This window comes from Ostrinia nubilalis, chromosome 29 (assembly GCF_963855985.1).
Source record: "Ostrinia nubilalis chromosome 29, ilOstNubi1.1, whole genome shotgun sequence".
In the NCBI taxonomy this organism is placed as follows: Eukaryota; Metazoa; Arthropoda; class Insecta; order Lepidoptera; family Crambidae; genus Ostrinia; species Ostrinia nubilalis.
Window position 1 is genome coordinate 6,225,001 of NC_087116.1, and position 26,797 is coordinate 6,251,797.

The 26,797-nt window shown below is 35.7% G+C and overlaps 1 protein-coding gene across 1 annotated transcript in view; it reads right to left on the reverse strand.

Moving 5' to 3' along the window:
* The window catches only part of LOC135085621 (uncharacterized), a 79,846-nt gene that overhangs the window by 33,970 nt on the left and 19,079 nt on the right, over window positions 1–26,797 (reverse strand). The window contains exons 20-26 of the mRNA XM_063980396.1: window positions 25,245–25,416; window positions 24,143–24,306; window positions 22,804–23,017; window positions 3,386–3,556; window positions 2,395–2,582; window positions 1,196–1,300; window positions 469–583 (exon numbers count right to left, since the gene is read on the reverse strand). Of these exons, the coding sequence (XP_063836466.1) occupies window positions 469–583; window positions 1,196–1,300; window positions 2,395–2,582; window positions 3,386–3,556; window positions 22,804–23,017; window positions 24,143–24,306; window positions 25,245–25,416 (1,129 nt within the window). The remainder of the gene's footprint in view (window positions 1–468; window positions 584–1,195; window positions 1,301–2,394; window positions 2,583–3,385; window positions 3,557–22,803; window positions 23,018–24,142; window positions 24,307–25,244; window positions 25,417–26,797) is intronic.

A 26,797-nucleotide genomic window follows, 5' to 3' on the forward strand; every position in this document is an offset into this window, starting at 1 on the left:
ACTTCTATGGGAGGTAGGTCACCCAGTACATTTGATGCAAAAAGCCACGGTGCGCGTTCTTTCGTTCATTCTATTTGTATTTCTGTGAATCCTTTACGTCAGAGAGAAACAATATTAAAACAATAGGGCCTAAGCTATATGAAAGTAACACGAATGATGGTACAACGAGTTAAACAAAAATATGTCAACCTTTTGCAGACCTAAGAATAATTTTGGAACAAAAATATGTTGGTAGGTACATGGCCTACCTGGTCAGCAGTTATTAAGGAAAGGGCCAGGTAGTTACAAAATAAGAAGAAAATCAGATGTTCATCGTACGAAGTAATCGATTTCTACTTTATGGCGTTTCCTGAGGGACAGAACTAAGGTGGAACTCTTGTTTTCTCCTCTACAGTTTCTGTATGTCCAGGATCTACAGCATTGAATTGTCCTTGGCTGAAACAAAGCTGTATAGATGACCATCCTCACCCAAGAAGTTGTACATGTGGTCCTGATGCATATGAGGCGGTGGCACAGATTCGGCGGCAGCAGCGAATGCAGCAGCCGCTGGTAACGCGATCGTACGGCCTGCCATGTCGTCTTCCTGTGAAGATACAAGTTGCATTGAATGTAGAAGTCAATTTCCACCATTTTCATGAGAGGTAACTTTATGGGCGTGATCCGACGATATGTACGTAAAACAAAACGTCTTGGTGGAGCGACGTTGTACCTACAAAACAAGCGAGAAACAAAGAGAGGGATATGTGTGTGCTATGATTCGAGCGATGGAGCATGGTTTTATCAGTTCACAATCATGATCAAAACACCTCTCATCTTTTAAGCACATCCATGGTGGAAACACCCACGCGTTTTAAAAGTTTCGCTATACATGGTCGCTCCACCCATCTTCGTAGCCCATCTCTAATGGAAACACAACCTACAGTAGGTGCGTGAGCTCATGTCCATCCTGAGGAATGCGGTAGTGCTGTTACCTAACTAATTATGGTAATGTCGATATCGATAATTATTACCAATTAAGTAGGTCAACCTTATCTACTTATTCCATATTTTTTGCAACTTATAAGTAAGTATAAGTAAATAAGTAAGTAAGTAAGGCCCCGATGGACATGAACTCGAGCGCCTACTGTATAATGCTTGAATATACGGTTAAAAACCAATTCTTAGGCCTATTGAGGATTCAAAGATCAAGACTTACCCCGATCCCGACTTTCTCCGCAGCCTTCCCGATGGCGGTGTTCTCACCGCGTGGCCCCATCATGATGGCGGCTGTACCCTTGCTGATCCACTCGAAGGCTTTGCTCTGGAAAAGAAGCAGTGTTGAGATAAAAGACATCATCAAGTATTGGTAAGTATAGGCAGCGTCAAAAATAGTTTGTGACACCCAAAGTGGCCAAAAAGCTGACAACACAACCTTATTCCAAGTGCAACAAAGACGTGTTGCGAACTTTGGGTGTCAAGAACTTGCGAAATATCTTGGAATCATGTAAACAATGACAATATTACGCAATAGGTAGCCGAAGGCCTTATCCATATTAGGCAGGATTGGCCGCGAAAAGGGGCGAAAAGTTCTTGGTGGCAGAACTAGGTGGACCGAAGATTTGGTGTAGGTCACAGGAAGTACCTGGATGCGGGTAGCTCAGCACCGTCATTGTGGAAATCTTTGGGGAAGCATTTGTCCAGCAGTGGACGTCATTTGGCTGAAACAAACGAACTTACCTCGAGTTTCGTCTCAGGCACCCCCAACATAGGTGAGATGTTGAAGCTATTGCTTTGTACACCGGATGACCCATTAGTAGGCTATCAACCGTCTCTTGCGGAAAGTTGTTGTATTTCAGCAGTAGAATTGACCAATGAGTAACCCTGATGTTTCCACACACAATTTTAATTGCTTACCTCAAGTTTCGTCTCGGGTGCCCCCAACTCAGCATTTAGCTTGATAGCTGCAATACACACAGGCGAGATGTTGAAGCTATCATCAGCTCCGGGCGCCAGATTGCCTAGTACCACGTTGGTAGTATGCTTACTTCGCAGATTTGCACATGGCTCGTAAAACTGATGAGTGATGATGAGACAGAAAAGGCCTCGCACTAGATGGACAGACGATCTGGTTAAGGCTACAGGAAGTACCTGGATGCGAGCAGCTCAGGACCGGTTGTGGAAATCCTTGGGGGAGGCCTTTGTCCAACGTCAATTGGCTGAAACGAACGAACTTACCTCGAGATTCGTCTCAGGCGCCCTCAACACACAGGTGAGATATTGAAGCTATTGCTTTGTACACAAGATGACCCATTGGTAAGCTATCAACCGTCTCTTGGGGAAAGTCGTTGCATTTGAGCAGTAGAATCGTCCAATGAGTCACCCTGAATGTTTCCACACACAATTTTAATTGCTTACCTCGAGTTTCGTCTCCGGTGCCCCCAACTCAGCGTTCAGTTTGCTAGCCATAATACACACAGGCGAGATGTTGAAGCTATCGTCAGCTCCAGGCGCCAGGTTGCCTAATATCACGTTGGCGAGCTCGTCTACACCGCCCTTGATGCGGACTAGGCAAGCTGCAGCGCGTGGCTCGTCTGAAGGGGCGCCTGTATCGAAAACATGGAATATACAGGGTGGAATTTTGCTTGAAAAGAAAGAGAACTGCATTCAAAGATTTATGAAATTTATTCGAAAATTTACCACCATACCATACAATTTTCTGCTATAGTACAATAATTTAAGATTTCATGGTTTTCCTTTCATTTGATTTATCAAGTTTGCTTGAGAGATTTCATCCTTATACTTAACCCTAACGATCGATTCAATAAAAATACAGGGTGTAATTTTTTACATATTTTAGTCGGTTCGATTCCCGGGTGTAGCAAGCAATTTTTTGTAAATCTTTGAATGCAGTTCTATTTCTTTTCAAAAATAAAGGAATGTTTTCTTTGAGTAAAATTTTCTATCTACAGTATTAAGAGTACTTTTCCTTCAGGTGGCATTACAAAATTCCACCCTGTATAAGTAGCTGATGTCATGATGATAATAGAATAAAGCTTCAACCACACTAACGCGTGCAGATCGCCATCGCCGATGCGATCATAGGCCAATGACAGGTCGCGCGACCCATGACAGTCCTCGCCATGGCAATCTGCACGCCGTTGGTGTGGTTGAAGCATAAGGCACAAGAAATCAAGAGTAGATAAAATTAAAAAGATACGGGGAACAGGCATGCTTCAGCGCGTGGCTTGTCTGAAAGGCCGCCTATATCGAAAAAAAATAATAGTTGTGTTACAGTCAAGACTCTCGGTCAAAACCACTTTTGACTGATTTTTCCAGTCAAAAGTGGTTAAACAAAACTACTTTTAGCTGCAAAAAATCAGGCATGGTCATGGTCATGGCCACTGACCATTATCATCGCAGCCGTGCGGGTCGAAGAAGTACAAATGCTGGTCGCTGCTCCAAATCGCTGTGGAGCCTCCGCGAGCGGTCACCACGGCGTGGGTGTACTCCTTGAAGAGATGCTTGAGAGAATCCTTGAGGGAGAGCACTCCTGAACCCGGTTCTGGGTTCAATTGACCTGCGAAGAAGAAGGTTATTGGTAGAAGCAATCATTCCAGGACTTCTTCAACCTAGGAAACCTAGATGACACATTTTTTTATCAATATTCAATTTTCTTTAAATCCATAGTTTTTCGCAAGTATCTTTTTCGTGTACCCTCAAGTACATTTGTCACCAACCACTACTCTTCCCGCGGGTGTCGTAAGAGGCGACTTAGGGACTACACATCAAACAGAGAACGGGCAGCAGCGCTCTCTGACAAACATAAATCTTTTAAACTGCGATCTCCAACCCGCCTGCCAAGCGTGGGGATTATGGCAAAACCCTCTACTATAGTGGAGGAGGCTCATAGTCCAGCAGTGGACTGTAAAGGGCTGTTGATGATAGTAGATGAAGATTAGGGCATCTGGATCCAACCATTCAGGATCCAGATACCCTAATCTTCATCTTTTCAACATCGTATATTTTATGATCAGACCTAGATACTAGATTATCTAGACTATTACTTATATCATCTAGATCATACAATAAAAATCTCTATAATGTATACTCGAATCGAGAGTTTGATAAGCTTGCATTCAATTTCACTATCGTCATTTCGTTATTTGATCTACATTCCGCATCGACTCTAAGAATGTAAAGTTTGAACGATGGGTTGAAGTTTTATTCCTATTCAATGGTATTCTATACGAATTATCTACTGCATTGCATTATCATAAAATAAAATCACCTTTTCTAATTAACTGTTTATTAAATTACATTACATTCATTCTTATTATTTATTAAATTACACACATTCATAAAAAAACATGTTATATACTAGAAAAAAATTAAAAAGGTTGAGACATAAAAATAGTTCCTATACTTTTGATAATATCTTTAACTCGAGCATAAATGTTATCATTGAACACGTTTTCCACAACGTGTTGAGCACAAATTTCTGCATTACACTGACACACAGATTTGGTAGAGTTTTCAAACTGTTCCGCATCGTAAATTTCTATTCGAATCACTTTTGCTCCATGCGATACCGTTCGAATGCTCGAATACAATTTCTTCTGTTGGTTAATGATGATATCACCATATCGTTGATTTTCATTTTCCATATTGTTTATTATTCTTTGCACACTCGTAGGACTCATCCTTCCAGATGCTGGTGGTGAGAGCGGTGTATAAGATGGTGAATAAGACCAATTTTCGTGCTGAAACAAATAAGTAATATGATTAGACATTTTTTACAAGTGTAAGAAAAAAACATTTGTAAATAAATATTTTATAACTTACCGCCATTATTGTTAGCAATTATTCGTTCGTTATGCTTTAGGTACTAAAAAATACTAATTAATTCCACATCTCAGAACCCTTCCTTTATATTAAAAAGAGTGCTTACGAAATAGTTTAAACACCCGAGGTAATTGGTCTATATTACGTTATAAGCAGTTTTTAATAATAGACCTAACTTTACACTTTTCTATAAAGAATATTACGTTAGTAGTTTAGTGCTATGTAGAGCTTTTCTGTATTTGGTGCTGTCCAAATACGTACGCTGACGTCTGTTCAGTTGCTAGTCCATTAATGTTTGATCATGATACTAACTAATGACTACGACTTTGCCTGGTATATTAAAAACTAATTTTTAAACTAACATACGTAAATACGAAACTTTGTATGTATAAAAGTTTTGTTACTCTTTTATAAAAATAACTGAACGGATTCTGATAAAACTTAACAGTTTTATAATAACAATATAAGCTCTATTCCATCTATATCTGTACCAAATTTCATCAAAATCGGTTTAGTGGTTTAGCATAATTAACAGACAGAGTTACTTATGCATAAAATATTATCTATAGTGATATTATAAATACGAAAGTTTGTATGTTTATGTCAAGTTGTTAGGCACAATCATGCAGCAATCGTTGGATGGATTTGTATGTTTTTTATATACATAGATAGACTATGATCTGGACTAACACGCGTTGTTACCCTATTATAATCGCGATCGAAACCGTGTGACGATAGCTAGTTTACCAATATACTTACATAAAGGAGAAGGTTAATAAATTAATAATGTAACCAAGTAAACATAGGGTATAAGCATTGTTTAGATATTTTTCACTTATCAACACTTTACATATTTAGAAAACTGCAGATTGCTACTTTTTAACATACGAACTTAACTAATAAGGAAGGGATCCACGTCACAAATCGTTTATTTAAATAGCTCTAGTGTTGAGCGAAAATCACACAGATCGATTGTTATCCTACGGGAAGCCAGTCATTTGAAGATCCCTAGTGCCAACCAGCCTCAGAAGAACCTAAAGGTTTTCTCAATAATAAAAATGTAAGTACCAACTATTATTATCTACTCTGTAACTAGATTGTTATTTTACTTACTGAATAGAATATACTTTTTAAGGCTACTACACGACTCTTAGGTTCGATTCCTAGACGGAACATACGTTCTGATCTATTCATGTTTTCTATTCTGATCTATTCATGTCTTCATTCATTTTGTATATTCAATTCATGCTATCTATTCTGTTTATTATCTTTAATCGTTTTCTCTATTCTAAGACTATGTCTTAATTGTCAACCAAACTGTGGAATGGACTGTCGTCTGCGGTGTTTCCGGACGGATACGACCTGCAAGCTTTCAAGAGGAGAGCGTATCTTTACCTTAAAGGCCGGCAACGCACCTGTAACGCCCCTGGGTCTGCGGGTGTCTATGGGCGACGGTAATCACTTACCATCAGGTGATCCGTTTGCTCGTTTGCCTCCTATCACATAAAAAAAAAAAAAAAAAAAAAAAAAATTAAATTTCTTTATTCGATTCATGTTCTGTATTCTTTTTTATTGTTTTAATTAATTTTCTGAATTCCATTCATGTCCTCTATTCCGCTCATATTATCTATTTATTGTTTTTGTTCATTTTCTGTATTCTATGAATCTATTTATTGTTTTTGTTCATTTTCTGTATTCAATGAATATTCTCTTATATTCGTATTAAACTGTTTTTTTTTATTGTTTACAGGTCGAAATTGTTGGCGAAGGATCTATTCCTCTCCAGTGACGACTCTGAAGTTGAGTCAAAACCTGTGGAAAAGAAGTCTAATAAGCGCAGAAGCTCAAGCAAACCGAGAGAAGAGCCGAAGGTGAAAAAAACGAAGACATCCATCACACCGTACACTCCACCACCTCGACTTACAGCGAACGATCTATTCGGTGAAGACAGCGATGAGGAACATCGGGTGAAACCGTCTACATCCAGCAAAAGCGGTAATATACCACCTCTACTTTCTTCTTTTACAAGAAGAGAAACAAGAGGGTTCTCTAAACAAATAAGTGAGACAAAGGAGGGAAAGTATTATGTGGAATTAAAGATATATAACACGGAGGAGGTACAGAAAATAGCGCCAATTAATAGATGGCGATACGCCATCACAACTATTAAAATGAAACTTGATGAACATAAAGATTCATGGCATACTTTAAAGGAGTTCGTAAATCTAATAAAAAAGGACTTTAGGAATTGTCCAGTCTCATTGCTTGGGTCATACGAAAGTGTTATTTAATACGTTATAATATTACCTACTTACACTATTATTATATACTCACCTAAATAACTATGCTATTTACCTACTATAATGTAACCGAATAAGTTATGTAACAGATATTGTAATCTTTGTTCACTGTTAATTTACAGAATAAGTGTCTTCAATAAATATTAGTATTATTATTTATTTTTTTCTTTTCACAGTTACTGTTGCACACCCTTACGAGACAGCAAGAGCTCAAAATTCTATATACTGTGACAAATGCAAAGTTCTAGTACTGAAAAGACAATATCCATATCATATGAAAACGAATATACATAAAGCTAATTCTTTATTGAATACACAGATTGAAAATATTAATATTGTTGCAACTGCATTCAGAAACAGAATTGTTACATACAGATTAAATGTCGATCAGCAAGTCGAGTACCTCGGCTTAGAGGCGTTGATATATGACAACCAAGAACAATTAATAGATTTGATCAATTTATCTTTAAATAAACATGACTGCATTAAACTAAATTTTGAATTGTTTGCCTATTTTATGTTGCCAAAATCTGATGAAACACAATTAAAGTCGTTTAATACAAAATATATGATTGTTTACAAGAATACTGATTTGAAAAAGTTAATAACGAATATGATGAATACATTTAATGAAAAGTTAACCGAATTTCAACATTGTCAATCTGGGTGGACCTTTGTTTCGTTTAGTCATATCGAAATTAATATAAATAAATATTCTCCTATGAGAGGTGGAACATATATAGACCTACCCATAGCCATAAAAAATTCAAAGAGTTGTATAAATAATAAATATATATATAAATAAATATAAAAAATAATGATGATTACTGTTTTCTATGGAGTATAATGGCTGGACTGTACCCTGCTATGAATAATGTTTGCAAAACTAGTTCATATCCACACTTTTCCGATGTTTTAAATATTGATGGAATATCATTTCCTCCTTCACGTGAAGATATTAAACATTTCGAAAAAAACAATCCTAACATAAGCTTTAACATATACGGCTTACGAAAGAGTACTATAACTGGACCTCTTTATGTCTCAAAATATAGAAAGAAGAATCATTTCAATTTACTGTACATAGAAAACAAAACGACAGCTCACTATTGTTTAATAAAGAACTTGACACGTTTAGTACGACCTCAATTCACTCGTTACAAAGGTAAAGTTCATTTATGTGATATGTGTTTACAATTTTTTTGCAGTGAAAAAAAATATAATACTCATAATTGTTCACACATTTTGTCAATTTTACCTGAAAAGAACACTTTGTTAACATTTAAAAATTTTGAGAGACAGCAGAAAATCAACTTTATTATTTATGCCGACTTTGAGTGCTTATTAATTAAATGTGATGAAAGTGACACTTTAAACACTCAGAAACTAAATATTCACCAGCCATCATGCTTCGCATATTATATTTGTTGTTCACATGATGATAAATTAAATAAATATGTGTCTTATACAGGAGCAGACTGTGTTGAAATGTTTGTTAAGTGTTTATTAACAGATGCTAGACGTATACATAAAATTTTAAGTGATAAAAAGTTAATGACCCCTTTAACATTAGAACAGAAATCAAATTATAAAAACGCCATTCTATGTCACATATGTAAACAATTATTAGTGAATGATAAAGTCCAAGATCATGATCATATTACTTCTGAGTACAGAGGAGCGGCGCATTCTCATTGTAATTTGATGCATAGAGTTTGTTCATTCATTCCTGTAGTGTTTCATAATTTATCTGGATATGATTCACATTTATTTATTGAAGAGTTAGCAAAATATGAAGGTCACATCAATGTAATACCGAAAACAAAAGAAAAATATTTATCTTTCACGAAAGTGATTAAAACTGAAGACTATAAAAATCCTATTCAGATAAAATTCATTGATTCATATCAATTTCTTAGTTCTAGCCTAGACATATTGAGTAAAAATTTATCAGATAATGATTTTTTACATTTATCTAAAGAGTTTCCTGATAAAAAAAAGTTTAATTTGTTAAGAAAAAAGGGTATTTATCCTTACGATTACATGAACTCTTGGTTGAAATTTCGAGAAACTCAACTACCTTCAAAATGTGATTTCTATAATACATTGCGAGAGGAACCTATAACTGATAATGAATATTTACATGCCCGAAGAGTGTGGGAAATTTTCGATATCAAATCCCTTGCTGAATATACAGATTTATATTTAAAATGCGATGTGCTTTTACTTTGCGATGTATTCGAAAAATTTAGAAAAACGAGTTTGCATTATTACAAATTAGATCCAGCATATTATGTAACCTCACCGAGCCTAAGTTGGGATGCGATGTTATTATACACAGGCGTCGAACTTGAGCTGATAAGCGAATTAGAAATTTATGAATTGTTAGAAAAAGGTATCCGTGGTGGACTAGCGCAGTGCTCATTACGTCACGCTAAAGCGAATAATAAATACTTACCACATTATAATGATTCAGAACCAAGCAGTTATTTGATATACCTCGACTGTAATAATTTATATGGTTATGCGATGATGAAAAAACTCCCTATTTCACAGTTCAGATTATTATCAAAGAGTGAAATTAAAAAAATTGAAATAATGAATATCCCAGATGATGCTGATTACGGTTATATTCTTGAAGTAGACTTAATGTATCCAGATTATTTACATAATACACATAAAGATTTACCATTTGCTGTTGAAAAAATTATACCCCCGTATGGTAAATCAAAAAAATTGATTGCAAACCTTTATAACAAAAAGAAATATGTTATTCATTATATTCATCTTAAAGAATGTTTAAAGAATGGTTTGATTTTAGAAAAAGTTCATCGTATTCTAAGTTTTAGACAGGATTGCTTTTTAAAAAAATACATTGATCTCAATACCAGTCTTCGGCAACATTCGAAAACAGCTTTTGAAAAAGATTTTTTCAAATTATTAAATAATTCAATATTCGGAAAAACGATTGAAAATAAACGCAAACAAACGAATGTTAAATTAATTTCAAAATGGAGGGATCATGATAATAAAACTAATAAACAGCTTGGTGCTGAAAATTTGATAATTAAACCAAACTTAAAGAGTATATCAATATTTTCAGAAAATTTTGTTGCTATAGAGTTAAATCATGAAAAGGTTGTTTTAGACAGACCAATTTATATCGGGTTTACAGTTTTAGAATATGCAAAGCAGCATTTATATCAGTTTCACTATAATTATATAAAAAATAAATACGGTAAAAATGCTAACCTATGCTATACTGATACTGATAGCTTATTATATTTAATATACACAGACGATTTTTATCATGAGATGCATAATGATATTCAAATGTATGATACTAGCAATTTTGAAATCGATAACCCTTTTCACATACCACAAGTTAACCCAAAAATACCCGGATTATGGAAACATGAAATGGGTGACGACTTGATTACAGAATTTACTGGTTTACGTGCAAAGTTATATTTTATAAATAGCGTTAAAACTCAAATAAAAAAAGCGAAAGGCGTGTCTAAGTCAGTAACTAAAAATCTTGAATTGAAAGATTATAATAATGTTTTATTAAAAAATGAAGTACTCAGAAGTAAAATGAATATGATAAAATCAATCAAGCATGTTTTATATTCTCAACAAGTAGATAAACAAGTTTTAGAGGGAAATGATGACAAAGTTCAAGTATTACAAGATCAGATTCATACCATACCGTGGGGTCATTGTGATTCAATACTTATGGATTAGTAACGATGTGAGAAAGGAATTGTATGAATAAATTAAGATTGTTAATGGAATAATAACCTGTTTCATAAATAAATTTCCTATATTAATAGATATTGTAACTAAATGATATTGTAATTGGTTATTTAATTTTAAGAATTATTATATTTTGATTAAAATGTAATGAATAAATGATTAAATGAAATACCTGGTGTTTTTTTTAACCGTAACCTTTTGTTTTCTGCTCATAGTAAAAACCACTACACCATTGTGATCGATGTCAGTTCATTAAAATCTATCAAACAATACAGTCATATATCAAACCTGTTATGAAATTTCTTAAACAAAAAGAATCACTTAAATTAGAATGTATCGATCCTACATCAAAAAACGAGGTTAAACGTCATGGAAACTTACTACCAAACACTATACGTAGTATTGTCTGTGGTCCATCGAATTGTGGAAAAACTAACTTAGTTATCAGTTTATTGTTACACCAGAATGGACCACGTTTCCGTAACCTTTATGTATATTCAAAGTCTTTATATCAACCTAAATACTTATTTTTAGAAAAAGTATTGCAGAAGGTATCAGGCACATCTTATTACACGTATAATAATAATAGTGAAATTTTGAGTCCACACGAAGCTTCACCTAACTCAATTATAATATTTGACGACGTAGCTTGTGAAAATCAGAACAACATACGTGATTATTTCGCTATGGGTCGACATAAGAACATTGACTGTTTTTATATTAATCAAACTTATACCAGGCCTGTTCATCTCCGCGAGTTCACATCGAAAACAAAACACGCACGATAGCCCACCTACAGGAGGCGATTCGACAAGGCGTCACATACGAGATACGAGCGAGCATTGACACACGCACGCGTACTCTTGTATTATGGAAAAAAATAAAAAAATACTGTGTAAAAAATACTGTGCAGTATTTAGCTGCCTAAATAATAATAAAAACATACAATATACTTTTTTTAAGTTGCCTGAAGACACTGAGAGGTAAATAAGTGGTTATTGTTATTCATGATAATTCATACAAATTCATGTATTTCTTCCGACATTTTCCGCGATTTGGCACTTCACGTCACACATTAGTTTGCCGAAGTTCGCCGAGCCAGCTATTGTCAATTATTATAGGTGTCAAACAGGATAGGGTCTTTGCGCTGGTTTTCGTCCAACTATCGGAGTTGCCAACTTTGTGATCTTAAAATACCCTTACATAAATGTATCATATTATTTTATGTCGTTCGAGTGCTCATAAAGGCAGTCAACTAAAGTCTATACTGCAACGCACACACAATACGCACCGTAACGTAAACGCCTTGCCTCGCCGATGACAGTGCGCGAAGGGCAATGACAGCTCGCAAAACACTGACGTATATCAATGTCTCATGGACTTGGCGTAACTTTAAAATAAACGTACTCGGTACATTACGCACACATTTACACGCATTATAAATACATACACGATTTAAGAAAACAACATGGCCGCAATATAGGCAATCAGCTGACAGGTATTTGTGAGTGTGTGTGCGTGTAGTTGTCAGCTGATTGCCTATAAATATGTTGTTTTCTTAAATCTTGTATGTAGGTACCTACTCGGCACAAGTCAGGTAGTTAGTGACGTCACATGAAAATGTTGCCAGAATTAGTACTGACCAAACATTATCTATTTCTTTTTTTTATACATCACCAGGGGTAAGTTAGAAAGAGATAAACAGCTGTTTGTCATTAATTTGTCGAATTTTTGTATAGATCTATATTTCCTCTCCACTATTACCTCCATGCCACAAAAGGCGATACGTTGTTGATCCCTTCCCGAGTTGATTTGCCTGCTATATGACCTGAGCTTTGCTTTAAAAAAATGACCCTTAGTCATCTAAGATTTAATTTTGTATGAAGAAGTTTAGTAAACACTTAAAATTGTGTTTATAATGCTATCAATTAGACATACGTGCCAAAAACTTTTCCTGTCAGCATGTTTTTTTTTCTAGCGCGATGATTTCTGCAATGTACCGGTGACCGGTGTATGGCCGCGCATTTACGTAATTTTTTGTAACTCACTACTTTTTAAATTACATTTTCATTTAGGTAGAACTGTTGCTTAGGCATTATAGATTGCAACAAAACTAGCGCGGGATGGCTACTGCCTTCTGTGAATACAATACTTTGTATTCAAATTTTACGCATGTGTTTATGGCAGCCAATGATATTATATAAAAACAAAAGCAGATCCCAACTAATATTATAAATGCGAAAGTAACTCTGTCTGTCTGTCTGTCTGTCTGTCTGTCTGTCTGTCTGTTACGCTTTCCCGCTTAAACCTCGCAACCGATTTTGATGAAATTTGGCATAGAGATAGTTTGAGTCCCGGGAAAGAACATAGGATAGTTTTTATCCCGGTTTTTGAAACAGGGACGCGCGCGATAAAGTTTTTCTGTGACAGACAAAATTCCACGCGGGCGAAGCCGCGGGCGGAAAGCTAGTATGTTATAAGCGCTCGCGCTGTGAATACTCAAATACGTCCCAATTGGGACGTCTTGTGTTTAGTCTTCGTGTGGCCTGCGTCGTGCGCAATCGCGTGCGTACCACACCGTAAGTTCCTGTTCTTACCAAAATAAATAAAAAATGCCATCGTGTGTGTTTCGAAAGTGTACCAATTATGACTCTAAAGTAAACAAAATACAAGGGATCTCTTACCACATGTGATTATGCAAAATTATTTAGTATTTATATTTTCAATTATTTATGCAAACAATCAAGACGCCATGCGCCATGTTCAAGTTAAGAAAGAGAAAGCGATCTTGTTTTGACGTTAGAGCGATAAGGATGCGTGCGCTGCGGACATAGATTAGTTAGTGCAGAATCGTTAAAACTATAGCTATCTCTTTCATTTGCGTGCTATTTCGTATCTTTTGTTTCACTTATCAGTTACATTTGTCAATGTGTGCAATTTGGAATAGCTCGGCACGGATTCAAATCGTAATTTCTATGAACGTAACATATCTATAGTTCTTTAATATCATTGATGGCAGCTCAGTGAAATGGACGAAAACCGAAGTTAGATAGAAAACCAGCACAATGACCCTACTTTCAAAAAATAATATTGCGATTTTATAAATCACTTAAACAACTTTATATTAATTTGCGGGTACGCCGGGACAGCTCGTAAAACAAATTCATTATTTACATATTACTAATTTATCAACTTTGTTCATTGTTAGTTCATTAGTTGTTCGTGTTTCGTTTGGGTTAGACCAAGAGCCGAATGCAAAAAATAAATGTTACTTAATTATATTAATCCTACAAAAAACGGACGGACGTGTGCAAGTCTAATAGCCATTACCTACTTGGTTAACTCATTTTAAAAAGTGCACAAAAACGTTCTATGTTCAGACAGACTATATGACGAATCTATAAGGGTTCCGTTTTTGCCATTTGGCTACGGAACCCTAAATACCGTATCAAAATCTGTTGCATAGTTTTAAAGATCTAAGCATACATAGGGACAGACAGACAGGAAAGCGACTTTTTTTATAATTATTACGTAGTGATGATGGGCATATAGACCAAATAAAGACATTTTGATTTAAGGGGTCCCCCCCCTCGTAAGAGCCATTCACATTTTTATCAGAAAGTTAATAAATTAATATATTTAGGTTTTTGAAATCTAAAACAGCCAGGAAATCAAAGAGACAAACATGATACCTTTGTGATTTTATAGGAATTTTATTGTAAAACACGGTCATATTAAACTTTTATAAAAAAATCCAGAGATAAATGTTTTTTTTTTTCGAGAAAATTTTTTTCTAATCGTGTTTTCGAAAATATCATCCCATCACACATACGTTCTGTAATACATAATATTGAAAACAGTGCGAAATATCGTCAATTGCAGTTTTCACATACTAAGGGCCCATAATGAAATTAGTATAATGTTTGTTTATGTAATAAAATTTGGTTTGAAATACCTACTGAATTGAATTTTTATTTCTTACTAGCTTTTTGGCTTCGCCCACGTGAAATAAATTGTCACAGTTATGTGTGTTATAAAATATTTAGGTGCTAGCTCTTACACTATATAACTGGCAGCCGCATGTAGCTGCGCGTTGCCGCGAAGAGCAGTGAATGCAAGTGTGGTGCGCTAGATGGCGACACAGTAGCTTCTTGTAGCAGTCAGCCCTATGGCATCAAGACAGTACCGATCACTGACGTATGTCAACAAAACGGTGCTCGACTCATAAGACAAGCTAAATTACACCATATTGTTGATGACATTGAGCATACATTTTTTTGAATACCTTCGCGAAGAAAAACTTCTGTACGTAGTACTTATTATTATTCTGTGCTTATACTAAGATACCTAAGCAACTAGTAAGAGATAATGCAAACCTGATCATATTGTTTAAGCAAGACGAAATAAATCTGAGACACATTTATGATGAACATGTAGGGTCTGATATGACATGGTCTCAGTTCCGTGAAATGTGCTCAACCGTATGGAGTAAACCTTTCAGTTATGTTGTTATAAATAAAGATTGTGAACGAAATAAAGGCTGTTACAGAATGAAGTTCGATACATTCATACTAGTAGACTAAACCTTTTAAATAGCTGCTATGTCACAAAGCCATCAGTTTAATTTGATTAGTTGAACAGAGTAGAATCCTTTACAATGGAACGAGATCTCAAGAAACAAATTGTAAAATCTGCTACAGCTGTAAAAAGAAAGGTAGAAATGATAAAAGATGCAGGAAATACAAAAGATCTGGCTTTGAAAACAATATTTAAACCTATCGTTGATCCGCTTAATATGCTAACTAGAAAAAACTGAAGAGAAGAAATTAAATGAAGACCCAGAACAAAATCGTCTTATAAAAAAAATTAAGTGCAGCGAAAGTGAGTCATCGATTACTTCAAGTGATGAGTTTGAGGATCTTGTTAATAATGAAGAAAACTCTGATAACGATGTTTATACAACATCCAACAAAACCCTCACTACCTCGCTTCCTAAGGATGATTACGATACGAATGATTTTTCGTTTAAATCACTTCAGTCATCACCAAGTATTCCAAATGATTCTTTATCATGGTCTATATCATCTGAAGTACTAAAAGATGTACCTTATGGTGTTCGAAATGAACATGGGAAACTTATGCTTGGTACAACTCGCGTCTATGACGATGATGACATCCTAAAAATCGGGAATCATAGTTTAAAAAAAACTCTTGGCTTAAAAGAGTTATTGTTTAAAAAGTTGCCAAATTTAGATATCATAACAGAAGAGGACTTACACAATTATAAGTTAGTACTTATGGATACCAATGCCCACAAACGTAATTACGATCCATCTAAACCTATAAATAGTAACAAAGGATTTAAATATATGAATGTGATCAAACCTTTGTTTAAGTTCTCGAGAAATACAAGCAGTGTAGAAAGTCGAAGTAAAGGTGAAGGAATTGATATTTTGAAAGAAGTTAAGAAGGATACTGATTTAGTTTATTGGGATGATCCAAATGAATTAGTGGAAAGGTTAAAATTACTACTCGGATCATGGGCAGCTGGTAACACTGGAGTGTATAATGAAATTTATGCAATAATAGAGGAATTGTATGAAGCTGGTATCATAAAAGATATAAAATATAAAAAGCTTCCAACAGGAGGTTTTGGCAGTACCATTACACTACAGAAGCCGAGAAGACGGCAATGAATATAGATAAATTCGGTCACCATATTCATAAGCGTTTAAGACTATCTGAATTTACTAATATTCTTACTGACACATTAGTAAAGTCGGATTCAGGTGATTTTGATTTAAAATCATCGAGATTAAAAGGACTATTAACTCCAGAACAGAATAATGAAGCTGTAAATAAACAGTATGTGGATAAATGTGTTCAAGAACTTAAAAATGAATTGAAAATCATTCAAAGTAATATAAAAAAATATCTTAATAGTTTAGAAAAATCAACTACTAATAATTTGACTACATTTTATTACACAAAACAAGAAATTGATGTGATGATTGCTGCTAAATCTAGCAAGAATGAGTAAACAAGATCTGGTAAACGAGCTTCACAAAGCAGTGAGAAGAAACTTCATCCGTCGACATACAATTATCAAAGGAATAGATGATTTATGGCAAGCTGACCTCATGGATTTTCAAAAATACTCAGCATTTAATAAAGGATATAAATATGTTCTAGTTGTAATTGATGCTTTGTCAAAATATGTATGGGTTAGACCATTGAAGTCTAAATCCAAACAAAATGTTACTAATGCAATGCATAGTATATTAATCGAATCGAGGCGAAAACCTAAAAATTTGCAAACCGATTTGGGTACTGAGTTTTATAACGATTCTTTCAAACAGTTAACTAAAAGTTATAACATTAATCATTATTCCACATACTCGATTAAAAAGGCAGCCATTGTGGAGCGAGTAATAAGAACGATAAAATCTCATCTCTATAAACTGTTTAGTTTATGCGGTCGATATCAATGGTTTAAAAATAATTTAGACACCGTTGTACAGCAATATAACAGCACTATACATCGCGTTACAAAATTTAAACCAATAGATGTCAACCATTCCAACGAGATTGTTGTTAGATCTAATATTATTAAAAGTCAAAGGCAACAAACACGTCAACGATCAAATTTTCAAGTTGGTAACTTTGTTCGAATAAGTAAATTCAAAGGAGATTTTTATAAAGGTTATACACCTAATTGGTCTACAGAAATTTTTCGTATTGTAAAAGTTAATCAAACAGATCCTCAAACATATCAAATAGAAGACAAGCATAATCAAATTATTCTTGGTTCTTTTTATGGATATGAATTACAAAAAACTAAATTGACTGACCTTTATCTTATTGAGAAAGTTATAAGGAAGAAAGGAAACAAACTTTTTGTAAAATGGCTGGGTTTAAGTGACAAGGAAAACAGTTGGGTGGATAAAAGTGAAATTGTGGTGTAGTTATATAAATAACATAATTTTCACTCTTTAACTCACTTTATGATTATCGATGACGGAAGGTAGTGGTATAATTGATACCTTGATAGATCATTTACCGTTTGAGTTACATTTACCTGGATATCAATATTGTGGTCCTGGAACTAAACTTGAGAAACGAATACTTAAAGGTGATCGAGGGATTAACCAATTGGATGAGGCTTGTATGCATCACGATATTGCTTACTTGAATAAAGATTCTAGTGCTCGACATAAGGCAGACTTAGAACTGTTAAATATGGCTAAAAGAAGGCTTAAATCAAAAGATACTGGAAAAGGAGAAAAAATTGCTTCATGGATAGTTAAAAATGCTATGAAAGCAAAAATCAAAGCAGGTCGAGGCATAACATCATTTAGGAAAGGGATACAGAAAATAAAATCAGAATTAAAAAGAAGTAAATGTAAAGATAACCATTCTGCTATAAGATATGCATATGCAGCTGCAAAGAAACTTTTTGTTAATAAAAAAGGAATACGTTTACCTCGATGTATTCCTCTTCCAAAAAGTGGAGGGTTTTTACCACTTATTCCTATATTTGCGGGGCTATCAGCTTTAGGTTCTCTTGCTGGAGGAGCAGCTGGTATAGCAAAAGCTGTTAATGATTCTAAAGCTGCCCAAAAGAGTCTGAAGGAATCAGAAAGACATAACAGAATGATGGAAGCGATGGCTCTTGGTAAAGGGTTGTATATAAAACCACATAAAAATGGAGCAGGGCTATATCTGAATCCTTCAAAAAACTAATTATGCGGCTACCTAAACGTGCGCTCACTGATGTGGATATAATCGAACATGGAAGTAATATTCCATTCTTTCGTGGTGTATTCATGAGAGATACATTACCTGCAAAACCCAAGAAGACAGAATGTGCAATCATGAATTTGGATAGTAACAAAAATCCTGGTACACATTGGGTAGCCTTTGTAAAGCAAAATGATTATGTTGAATATTACGACAGTTTTGGTAATTTAAAACCACCGCTGGAATTAGTTCAATATTTGCGTAACTTACCTATAAAATACAATTATGTGCGACATCAAGCCTTTGGTACGATAAACTGTGGTCATTTGTGTCTGAAATTTTTAAGGAATTATTGGAAAAAGCATTTAAATAATGAAAATTATTAATAAAATTGTCAGTATAATAATGTCTTTCACTGTGTCTATAACGGGGACAGGAGCCTCATTAACAACCAATTATTCACCGACTTTGGAACTTCGGGGGGACTATGAATGCGGTCTTTTATATTTTTCAACCTTCAATTCTATTCCCAACATAGATAAAAGAAACAACAAGTTTTACTATGGTGAAAATGAAATCATTGAAATTCCAGAAGGATCTTACGAGCTTCAAGATATTTGTGATTATTTAAAAAATAACATCAAGAACACTGTATTACAACTAACTTGCAATAATAATACATTGAAAACAAATATCTATTGTTCTAAAGACATTCATTTCAATAAAAGTAAATCAATTGGTAAAATTTTAGGATTTGGAATGGAAACTATAAATGCAAATATAAGTACTGAATCACAGTATCCTGTAAGCATTCTATCGACGACTATTGTGCGGATCGAATGCGATGTAGTTAGTGGTTCATTTGTAAACGGGAAAGCTAGCCATATAATTTATGAATTCGTACCTAATGTACCACCTGGTTATCGAATAATTGAAATACCTAAAAATTTAATTTATTTTCCTGTCAACCAAAGTTCTATAGTCGCTATTAATATAAGGCTCTTGGACGCTGAAAACAAAGAGATTAACTTAAGGGGTGAAGAAGTACAGCTGTATTTACATTTCAGAAAAAAATGATCAATTTCAATAAAAACTCTTCTACATTGAGTACTTCAGTCAGTTCTAAAAGATCATTTCACAAAGACAGACCGCTTCAGCTAAAAAAGAAGCTAACCAAGACTAATAAAGAATTTCTAAAGTTAATTGGGTTGATAAAATGAATATTTTAAATATATCTCAACAAACATCGTACGATAACAGCATTGAAAGTTTTGAGTATCATTCGTACAAGCCATATATGACAAGTTTTAACAAGAATGATGAAATACGAATACCTATCAACCAACAAGACTTGTACGTGTTACCTTCACTTAGTAATCTTTATATCGAAGGAAAAGTAATTGTGTATAACAGCACCACCAAAGAAAAAGTATCAAATGTACATTTCATAAATAATCCAGCTCTTTTTCTCTTCCAAGATATTAGATATGAACTAAATGGAGTAGAAATAGACAAAATTAAGAATGCAGGCATTACTACAACAATGAAATCGTACCTATCGTTAAATGACAATGAATCTAAATGTAGTCGAGTTTGGGGCTGGTCAACCATAGGAACAAACAATGCCAACGGTGGATCATTTTCTGCATCTATACCGTTAAATAGGATACTAGGATTTGCCGAAGACTATGAAAAAATTATTATTAACTGTAAACATGAGTTAGTGTTACTAAGAAGTAATACTAATCTTAATGCGGTGAAGTTAAATGCAGGCGAAGTTGTGGATGACATTATAATCAATAAAATTATATGGCGAGTTCCACACATAAAAGTTTCGGATCGTGAAAGGATTAACCTATTGAAACACTTGGAGAAAGATCGAGTTATTCCATTAGCGTTCCGTAATTGGGATCTGTATGAATATCCATTACTACCTAAAACACGTAAGCATACTTGGTCTATAAAAACTTCTTCGCAAATAGAGAAACCACGATTTGTTGTCATTGCCTTACAAACCAACCGTAAACATAATGTTGCATTGTCAATGGCAGAGTTTGATCATTGTCATGTGCGTGATGTAAGAGTGTTTTTAAATTCATCATATTATCCGTATGAAGGACTAAATGTTAGTTTTTCAGAAGATAGGTTTTCTTTATTATACGATCAGTATGCAAGATTTCAACAGTCGTATTACGGACGTCGGTCAGAGCCGTTGTTAAGTTTGAAAGAATTCAGAGACATAGCTCCTTTAATTGTTATCGACTGTTCGAGACAACACGAAACTTTAAAAGGTTCAATCGATGTGAGAGTTGAAATCGAAACAGACCAAGAAATACCAGATCAGACATCTGCTTATTGTTTGATTTTAAACGATTGTATATTCGAATACAAACCTTTGAGTAACATCGTTAAGAAAATATCATGAATAGCAATATAGTTGTCGATCTGCAAGGATTTAAAAATAATAGAAATGAATTTATAATAAAAGAATTTGCTATAGCTACTCAAGAGCATACCCATCTATTTTTAATCAAACCTCCATACCCATTCTGTTCATTAACTATTGAAGAGAAAAGACAAGTTTGCTGGATCGAAAAGAACAGAGGCTATCGGTGGAACGAAGGACATATTGACTACAGAGAGTTTCAAAGAATTATCGTACCTTATTTAAAAGGTAAACATATTCTTGTGAAAGGAGATGAAAAGATTAAATGGGTGCATAATTTATGTAATCAAAATAGTGTAATGGACGTAACTTGTCTAGGTGCTCCTAGTTTAAATACTCTTTACAATCTTTATTGTTTAGATAATCCCAAATTATTTAACTGTGTTAACCATGAAAAAATATGTGCATTAAAAAATGTAATATGTATAAAGAAATGGTGTGTTGAAAAAAATGTAGCAATATGATTGTACTGTACTTATTATTAGTTTAGTGTTACTTTAATTATTGTGTAAATAATGAGAGCTAATTACTGTTTTATAAATATTTTAAATGATAAATAAATGTGTTATGTGTTTAATCAATAAACTGTTTCATTTTAGCAAAACCTAAATTATTTAATAAAAAAAGTGTAAATGTATTCAATTTTATTAAGAACTTAACTAAACATAAACCTCTTATTTAAGCTGAATTGAATACTATTAACAAATACCCAGATATTATATCTTATAAATCAGTTTCATATTCGTAATAAAAGTCTAAAGGTTTAGATATGATTTTATGTTTTTTTACACATTTACAGTTAAACGGATAGTTATATGGATGAAATTTCATAAAATATAGAATATAGTCTAAAACAACGCATAGGCTACTTTAACAACATATTATATTTAGCTGACTCAATTACGTTAGAACGGCTGAACGTATATGAACTTGATATAGAGATGGAATGGAATAACATGTTATAGGCTACTTTCTATCTTGGAAATAATATGTTATACATATGAAACTTATTATTATTTTTTTACTTTAATCGTGTCAGAATACCTGAACACATAAAAATGAAATTTCACTAGCTCTCGCTTCGCTAGAGTTGCGTGCCATAGAAGCTCTCCTACTTATCGTAGATGAATTCTTTAGCAAGTGATCAAGTCTCAAAATGAATGCAAGCTCGTCAAACTCATGATTCAAGTATACATTAAAGAGATTTTTAATTTTCTGATCTAGTCTGATCATAAAATATATGCTGTTGTAGTCTGATCATAAAATAAGTAAATGTTGTTGAAAAGATGAAGATTAGGGTATCTGGATCCTGAATGGATGGATCCAGATACCCTAATCTTCATCTACTGATGATGATGATCTTTTTCGTGAGTTAGGTTTTCGTGAGTTAGGTTTTCGTGAGTTAGGTTTTCGTGAGTTAGGTTTTCGTGAGTTAGGTTTTCGTGAGTTAGGTTTTCGTGAGTTAGGTTTTCGTGAGTTAGGTTTTCGTGAGTTAGGTTTTCGTAAGTTAGGTTTTCGAATAGTTACGTTTTCAAAAAGTTCAGTTTTTGTGGAGGTTTTTGAAAAGTTAGATTTTAGGAGAAAAGTTTTTTCAATTAGGTTTCCGAATGGTTTGGTTTACAAAGTGTAAGGTTTCGGGGCTTAAAGCCCGTGTTCTTTGAATCTTGAATCGGCTAGTTTCACCTGTTCACCGTTGGGATATCGTGTTATAAAATAAAAGACTCGAAACTATCAACTCACCATTCAAAGCGCTGTCCATGACCTCAGTCTCGATACAATCATACTCCGATATCTTGAACCTGTTCAGCACGTCAGCAGCGGCCAGGGTGCCCGAAGGTGCCTGTTCCTCTTCCTCACCAGCCTCCTCTTCGGTCTTCGGCGGTTCCAAGCTGATGCCCATACGTTCGAGGTGCTCCATGGTGTTTTGGTAGAGGATGTCGCCTCGGATCAGGGTCTGTGAAGTTTTAGGAAATTCAAATACAGATTCCCTATTTCATTCCAAAGACACTTTTTTGTTTAAAAATACTAAGGCCTTTTAACCTTTAACCGCCTCTGTGGTCTAGTGGTAAGACCACATGCTTCAGACGCAGAGGTCCCGGGTTCGATTCCCAGTGGGGGCAGATTCTTCTGTTCGGTTTGGTTGGTGGTAGGGCTTGTTCTAAGTCCGCCTGGCTAGCTATTACCATATTACGTCTGTCGCCATAACAACAATGTTAACAGCATTATTGCGTTCCGGCAGTTAGAGGTAAGATAGCCAGTTCCTCTGTGGTTGAGGATTCCGGGTGAAGCTCGCTTCCACCTTCGGCCTGATCGTCACTTACCATCAGGTGAGATACAGGTCAAGAGCTTCCTCGTTGTGGATAAAAAAAAGGCTGAGTAGCACCTACTTAACAGTACGTAACAATAACCGGTGCTTTTTGTATGGATTTTGACAGATTTTTGACGTATTTTAGATGAAGTAGACAAAGTAGGATGGTGCAACTCAGTCTGAGTAAATATTATAGTCCTGTTAACTCCTGCAGCATCAGAGAGACATCTGGATGCGGGCAGCTCAGGACTGACTGGTCCTTGTGGAAATCCTTGGGTGAGGTTGTATGACATTGTCCAGCAGTGAATGTCACTTGGCTGAAACGAACGAACGATCCCTTCTGATAAGCTAACGCGAAGATGATCATGACAGTGATAATTATGATAATGACTATGATGATGATGATGACGACAGTGATGATGATTAACAAAAACACCTCACTGATATCTTCATGAGCTGTATGGATCATCATGGTGGTGATGACGATGCTGGTAGATGAAACTGATGGTTATGATAATAATTACAAAAAACAGACCTTATATTAATAATCATCTTACGGATCCGGCACTACAATGTTTACCATTATATCTGGAGTATGACTGAATTTATGATGAAGATGTTTACGATGTCGATACCAGCGACGCCGGCGTGGCCTGCCTGTTGCGGTGTTCTTCAGGGAACCAGTCGTCGCCTTCGTGGAAGATGATATGAACATGGAAATAACGATGATGGTGGTTTCGATGATGATAACAGTAAACATGGTGATCAAACCTCGTCAATATCATCAGCGGTCCACGCAGCCGGCTCCACGATATGCGCCATGGCTATAGCAGCAATGGACGCCGGCGTGGCTTGCCTGTTTCGGTGTTCTTCGGGGAACCTCTCGTCGCCTTCGTGGAAGTGGCCACGGACCACCCAGCGGTTAGGGGCTACGGCTGTGGGAAGAATTAGGAATAATAAACGTCATGGTGTGTGGTTCAAGGGATGGTCCTACCATCCCCACTTTACCCATGGATCCGTAAGAGGCGACCACAGGAGGCGACTAAGGGACAAATCTAAATAAATATAAAAGGAGAAACTGACTGACTGACTGACATATCAACGCACAGCCTAAACGGATAAACGTAGGCACTTGAAATTTGGAAGGGACGTAGCTTAGGTACCGTAGAGGTGCACTAAGAAAAAAATTCCCGAAATTCCTACGGGAACGGGAATTAGCGGGAAAATCCTATTGTATGAAAAATGTAAACCGCTTAAGTTAGACGCTTGAAATTTGGCATGCAGGTACCTTAGTAAACTTAAAGCTTAGTTACAACAGGATATTGCAAATTTCCCACGGGAACGGGAGTTAGCGAGGAAAAAACATTTGTATGAAAAAATCTAAACCGCGTAAGATAGATGAAGGGGGTAAAACGGGATCCACGCGTACCGCGAAGTTGCGGGCGGCCGCTAGTACCATATTATATTTTACGATCATCAGGCTTCTCAAAGGTTTTCGAGGAAGCCTTCTTTAATTTGTAAGGAGAGTGCGTGGGGAGGGAAGGACTTTTCTTACAAATCATTGATTTGGTTCTGATCATAGGTTCTGATGATCTTGGTGTTGCTTCTAAAATAGACTAAATAGAAGAGACTAAATATCGCAGTCACTTCTTACGACATTCACAGGAAGATGGGTCAGAAAGGAAACTAAAGTAATGCCCGTATTCACAAACATTATTAAGAGGTATCACAGTGCGCGTGGACGCACAAGGTCACACAAACCAATCACAGAGCTCTATTCAACGCTGCGAGTCAGATTTGCTGCTTCACTTGAGCAAGCATCGTTTGTGAATACGGGCGTAAGACCTGATGATGATACATAAAAACCACTCACGCTTCATCTTATTCATCGGGTCGGGCATCTCTCCCTGTTCGAACACGTTGACATCAGAGATGCTGAAAGGCTTCCTCTTCAGATCCGAAGCGCTCTCCATGAAGTGTTCGCAGAGACGGCTGATACGCGTGAAGTACATGAGGCAGGCTTTACCGCCGTCGCGGAGGCCCACCTGGGTGATATAACAGACACGGTTATCCCGCCTGGGTGATAATAACAGACACGATTATCCCGCCTGGGTGATATAACAGACACGGTTATCCCGCCTGGGTGATATAGCAGACACGGTTATCCCGCCTGGGTGATATAACAGACACGGTTATCCCGCCTGGGTGATATAACAGACACGGTTATCCCGCCTGGGTGATATAACAGACACGGTTATCCCACCTGGGTGATATAACCCCTTCTGACCCACCGCACTACCAAACCACACTACCAGTAGTGTCGTGGGGAATATTTTTTCCCTTCTACACTACCAAGCCAGTAGTGTCGTGGGTAATTTTTAAGGGCCATACATCTTCATTCCCATCAACACTACTATAACTAACTGTAAAATTTGTAAAATTTTGGATTGTTTTGTAATAAATTATGTTTATATGCAACCCTAACCTCTGTGCAATTTTGCAGTTTGACGGAATTTCCTGAAAATAAAATATTACCTAAAAGGGCTTATGTACATGTTACGGTTAATGTACAAGTAAAACGCTTTCAAATGCTACCAAACACGGCATATTTATCTTAACTTTATTTTTTTACTCTGTATGGTTTGTCCGCTAGAGGGCGCCACATTAGATTGTTGTGAAACCCCATATAGCCTATAACCAGCGGACAATTAAGACGCTTCTAATGATTATGTCATTTGTCGAATTCTGATAAGTAGTTTAGAAGTTACGAGGGAATAGATGAACATACATACATACATAGCCTGTCAAAATCATAACCCTCCTTTTGCTTTGCCGTAGTCGGGTAAAAATAATTTATTTTTTGTTTTTCTTTCACGCAAAGTTATATAGGTATAAGCCCTTTTAGGTAATAATTTATTTTCAGTGAATTCCGTCAAACTGCAAATTTTCAAAGAGGTTAGGGTTGCATATAAACATAATTTATTACAAAATAATCTAAAATTTTACAAATTTTACATTTAGTTATGGTAGTAGTGTCGATGGGAATGAAGATGTATGTTACCCACGACACTACTGGCTTGGTAGTGCAGAAGGGAAAAAATATTCCCCGCGACACTACTGGTAGTGTGGTTTGGTAGTGCGGTGGGTCAGAAGGGGATATAACAGACACGATTATCCCGCCTGGGTGATATGGCAGACACGATTATCCCGCCTGCGGGATATAACAGACACGATTATCCCGCCTGGGTGATACAACACACACGATTATCCCGTCTGGGTGATATAACAGACGATTATCCCGCCTGGGTGATATAATAGACACGGTTATCCCGCCTGGGTGATATAACAGACACGGTTATCCCACCTGAGTGATCTATCAGACACGATTATCCCGCCTGGGTGATATAACAGACACGGTTATCCCGC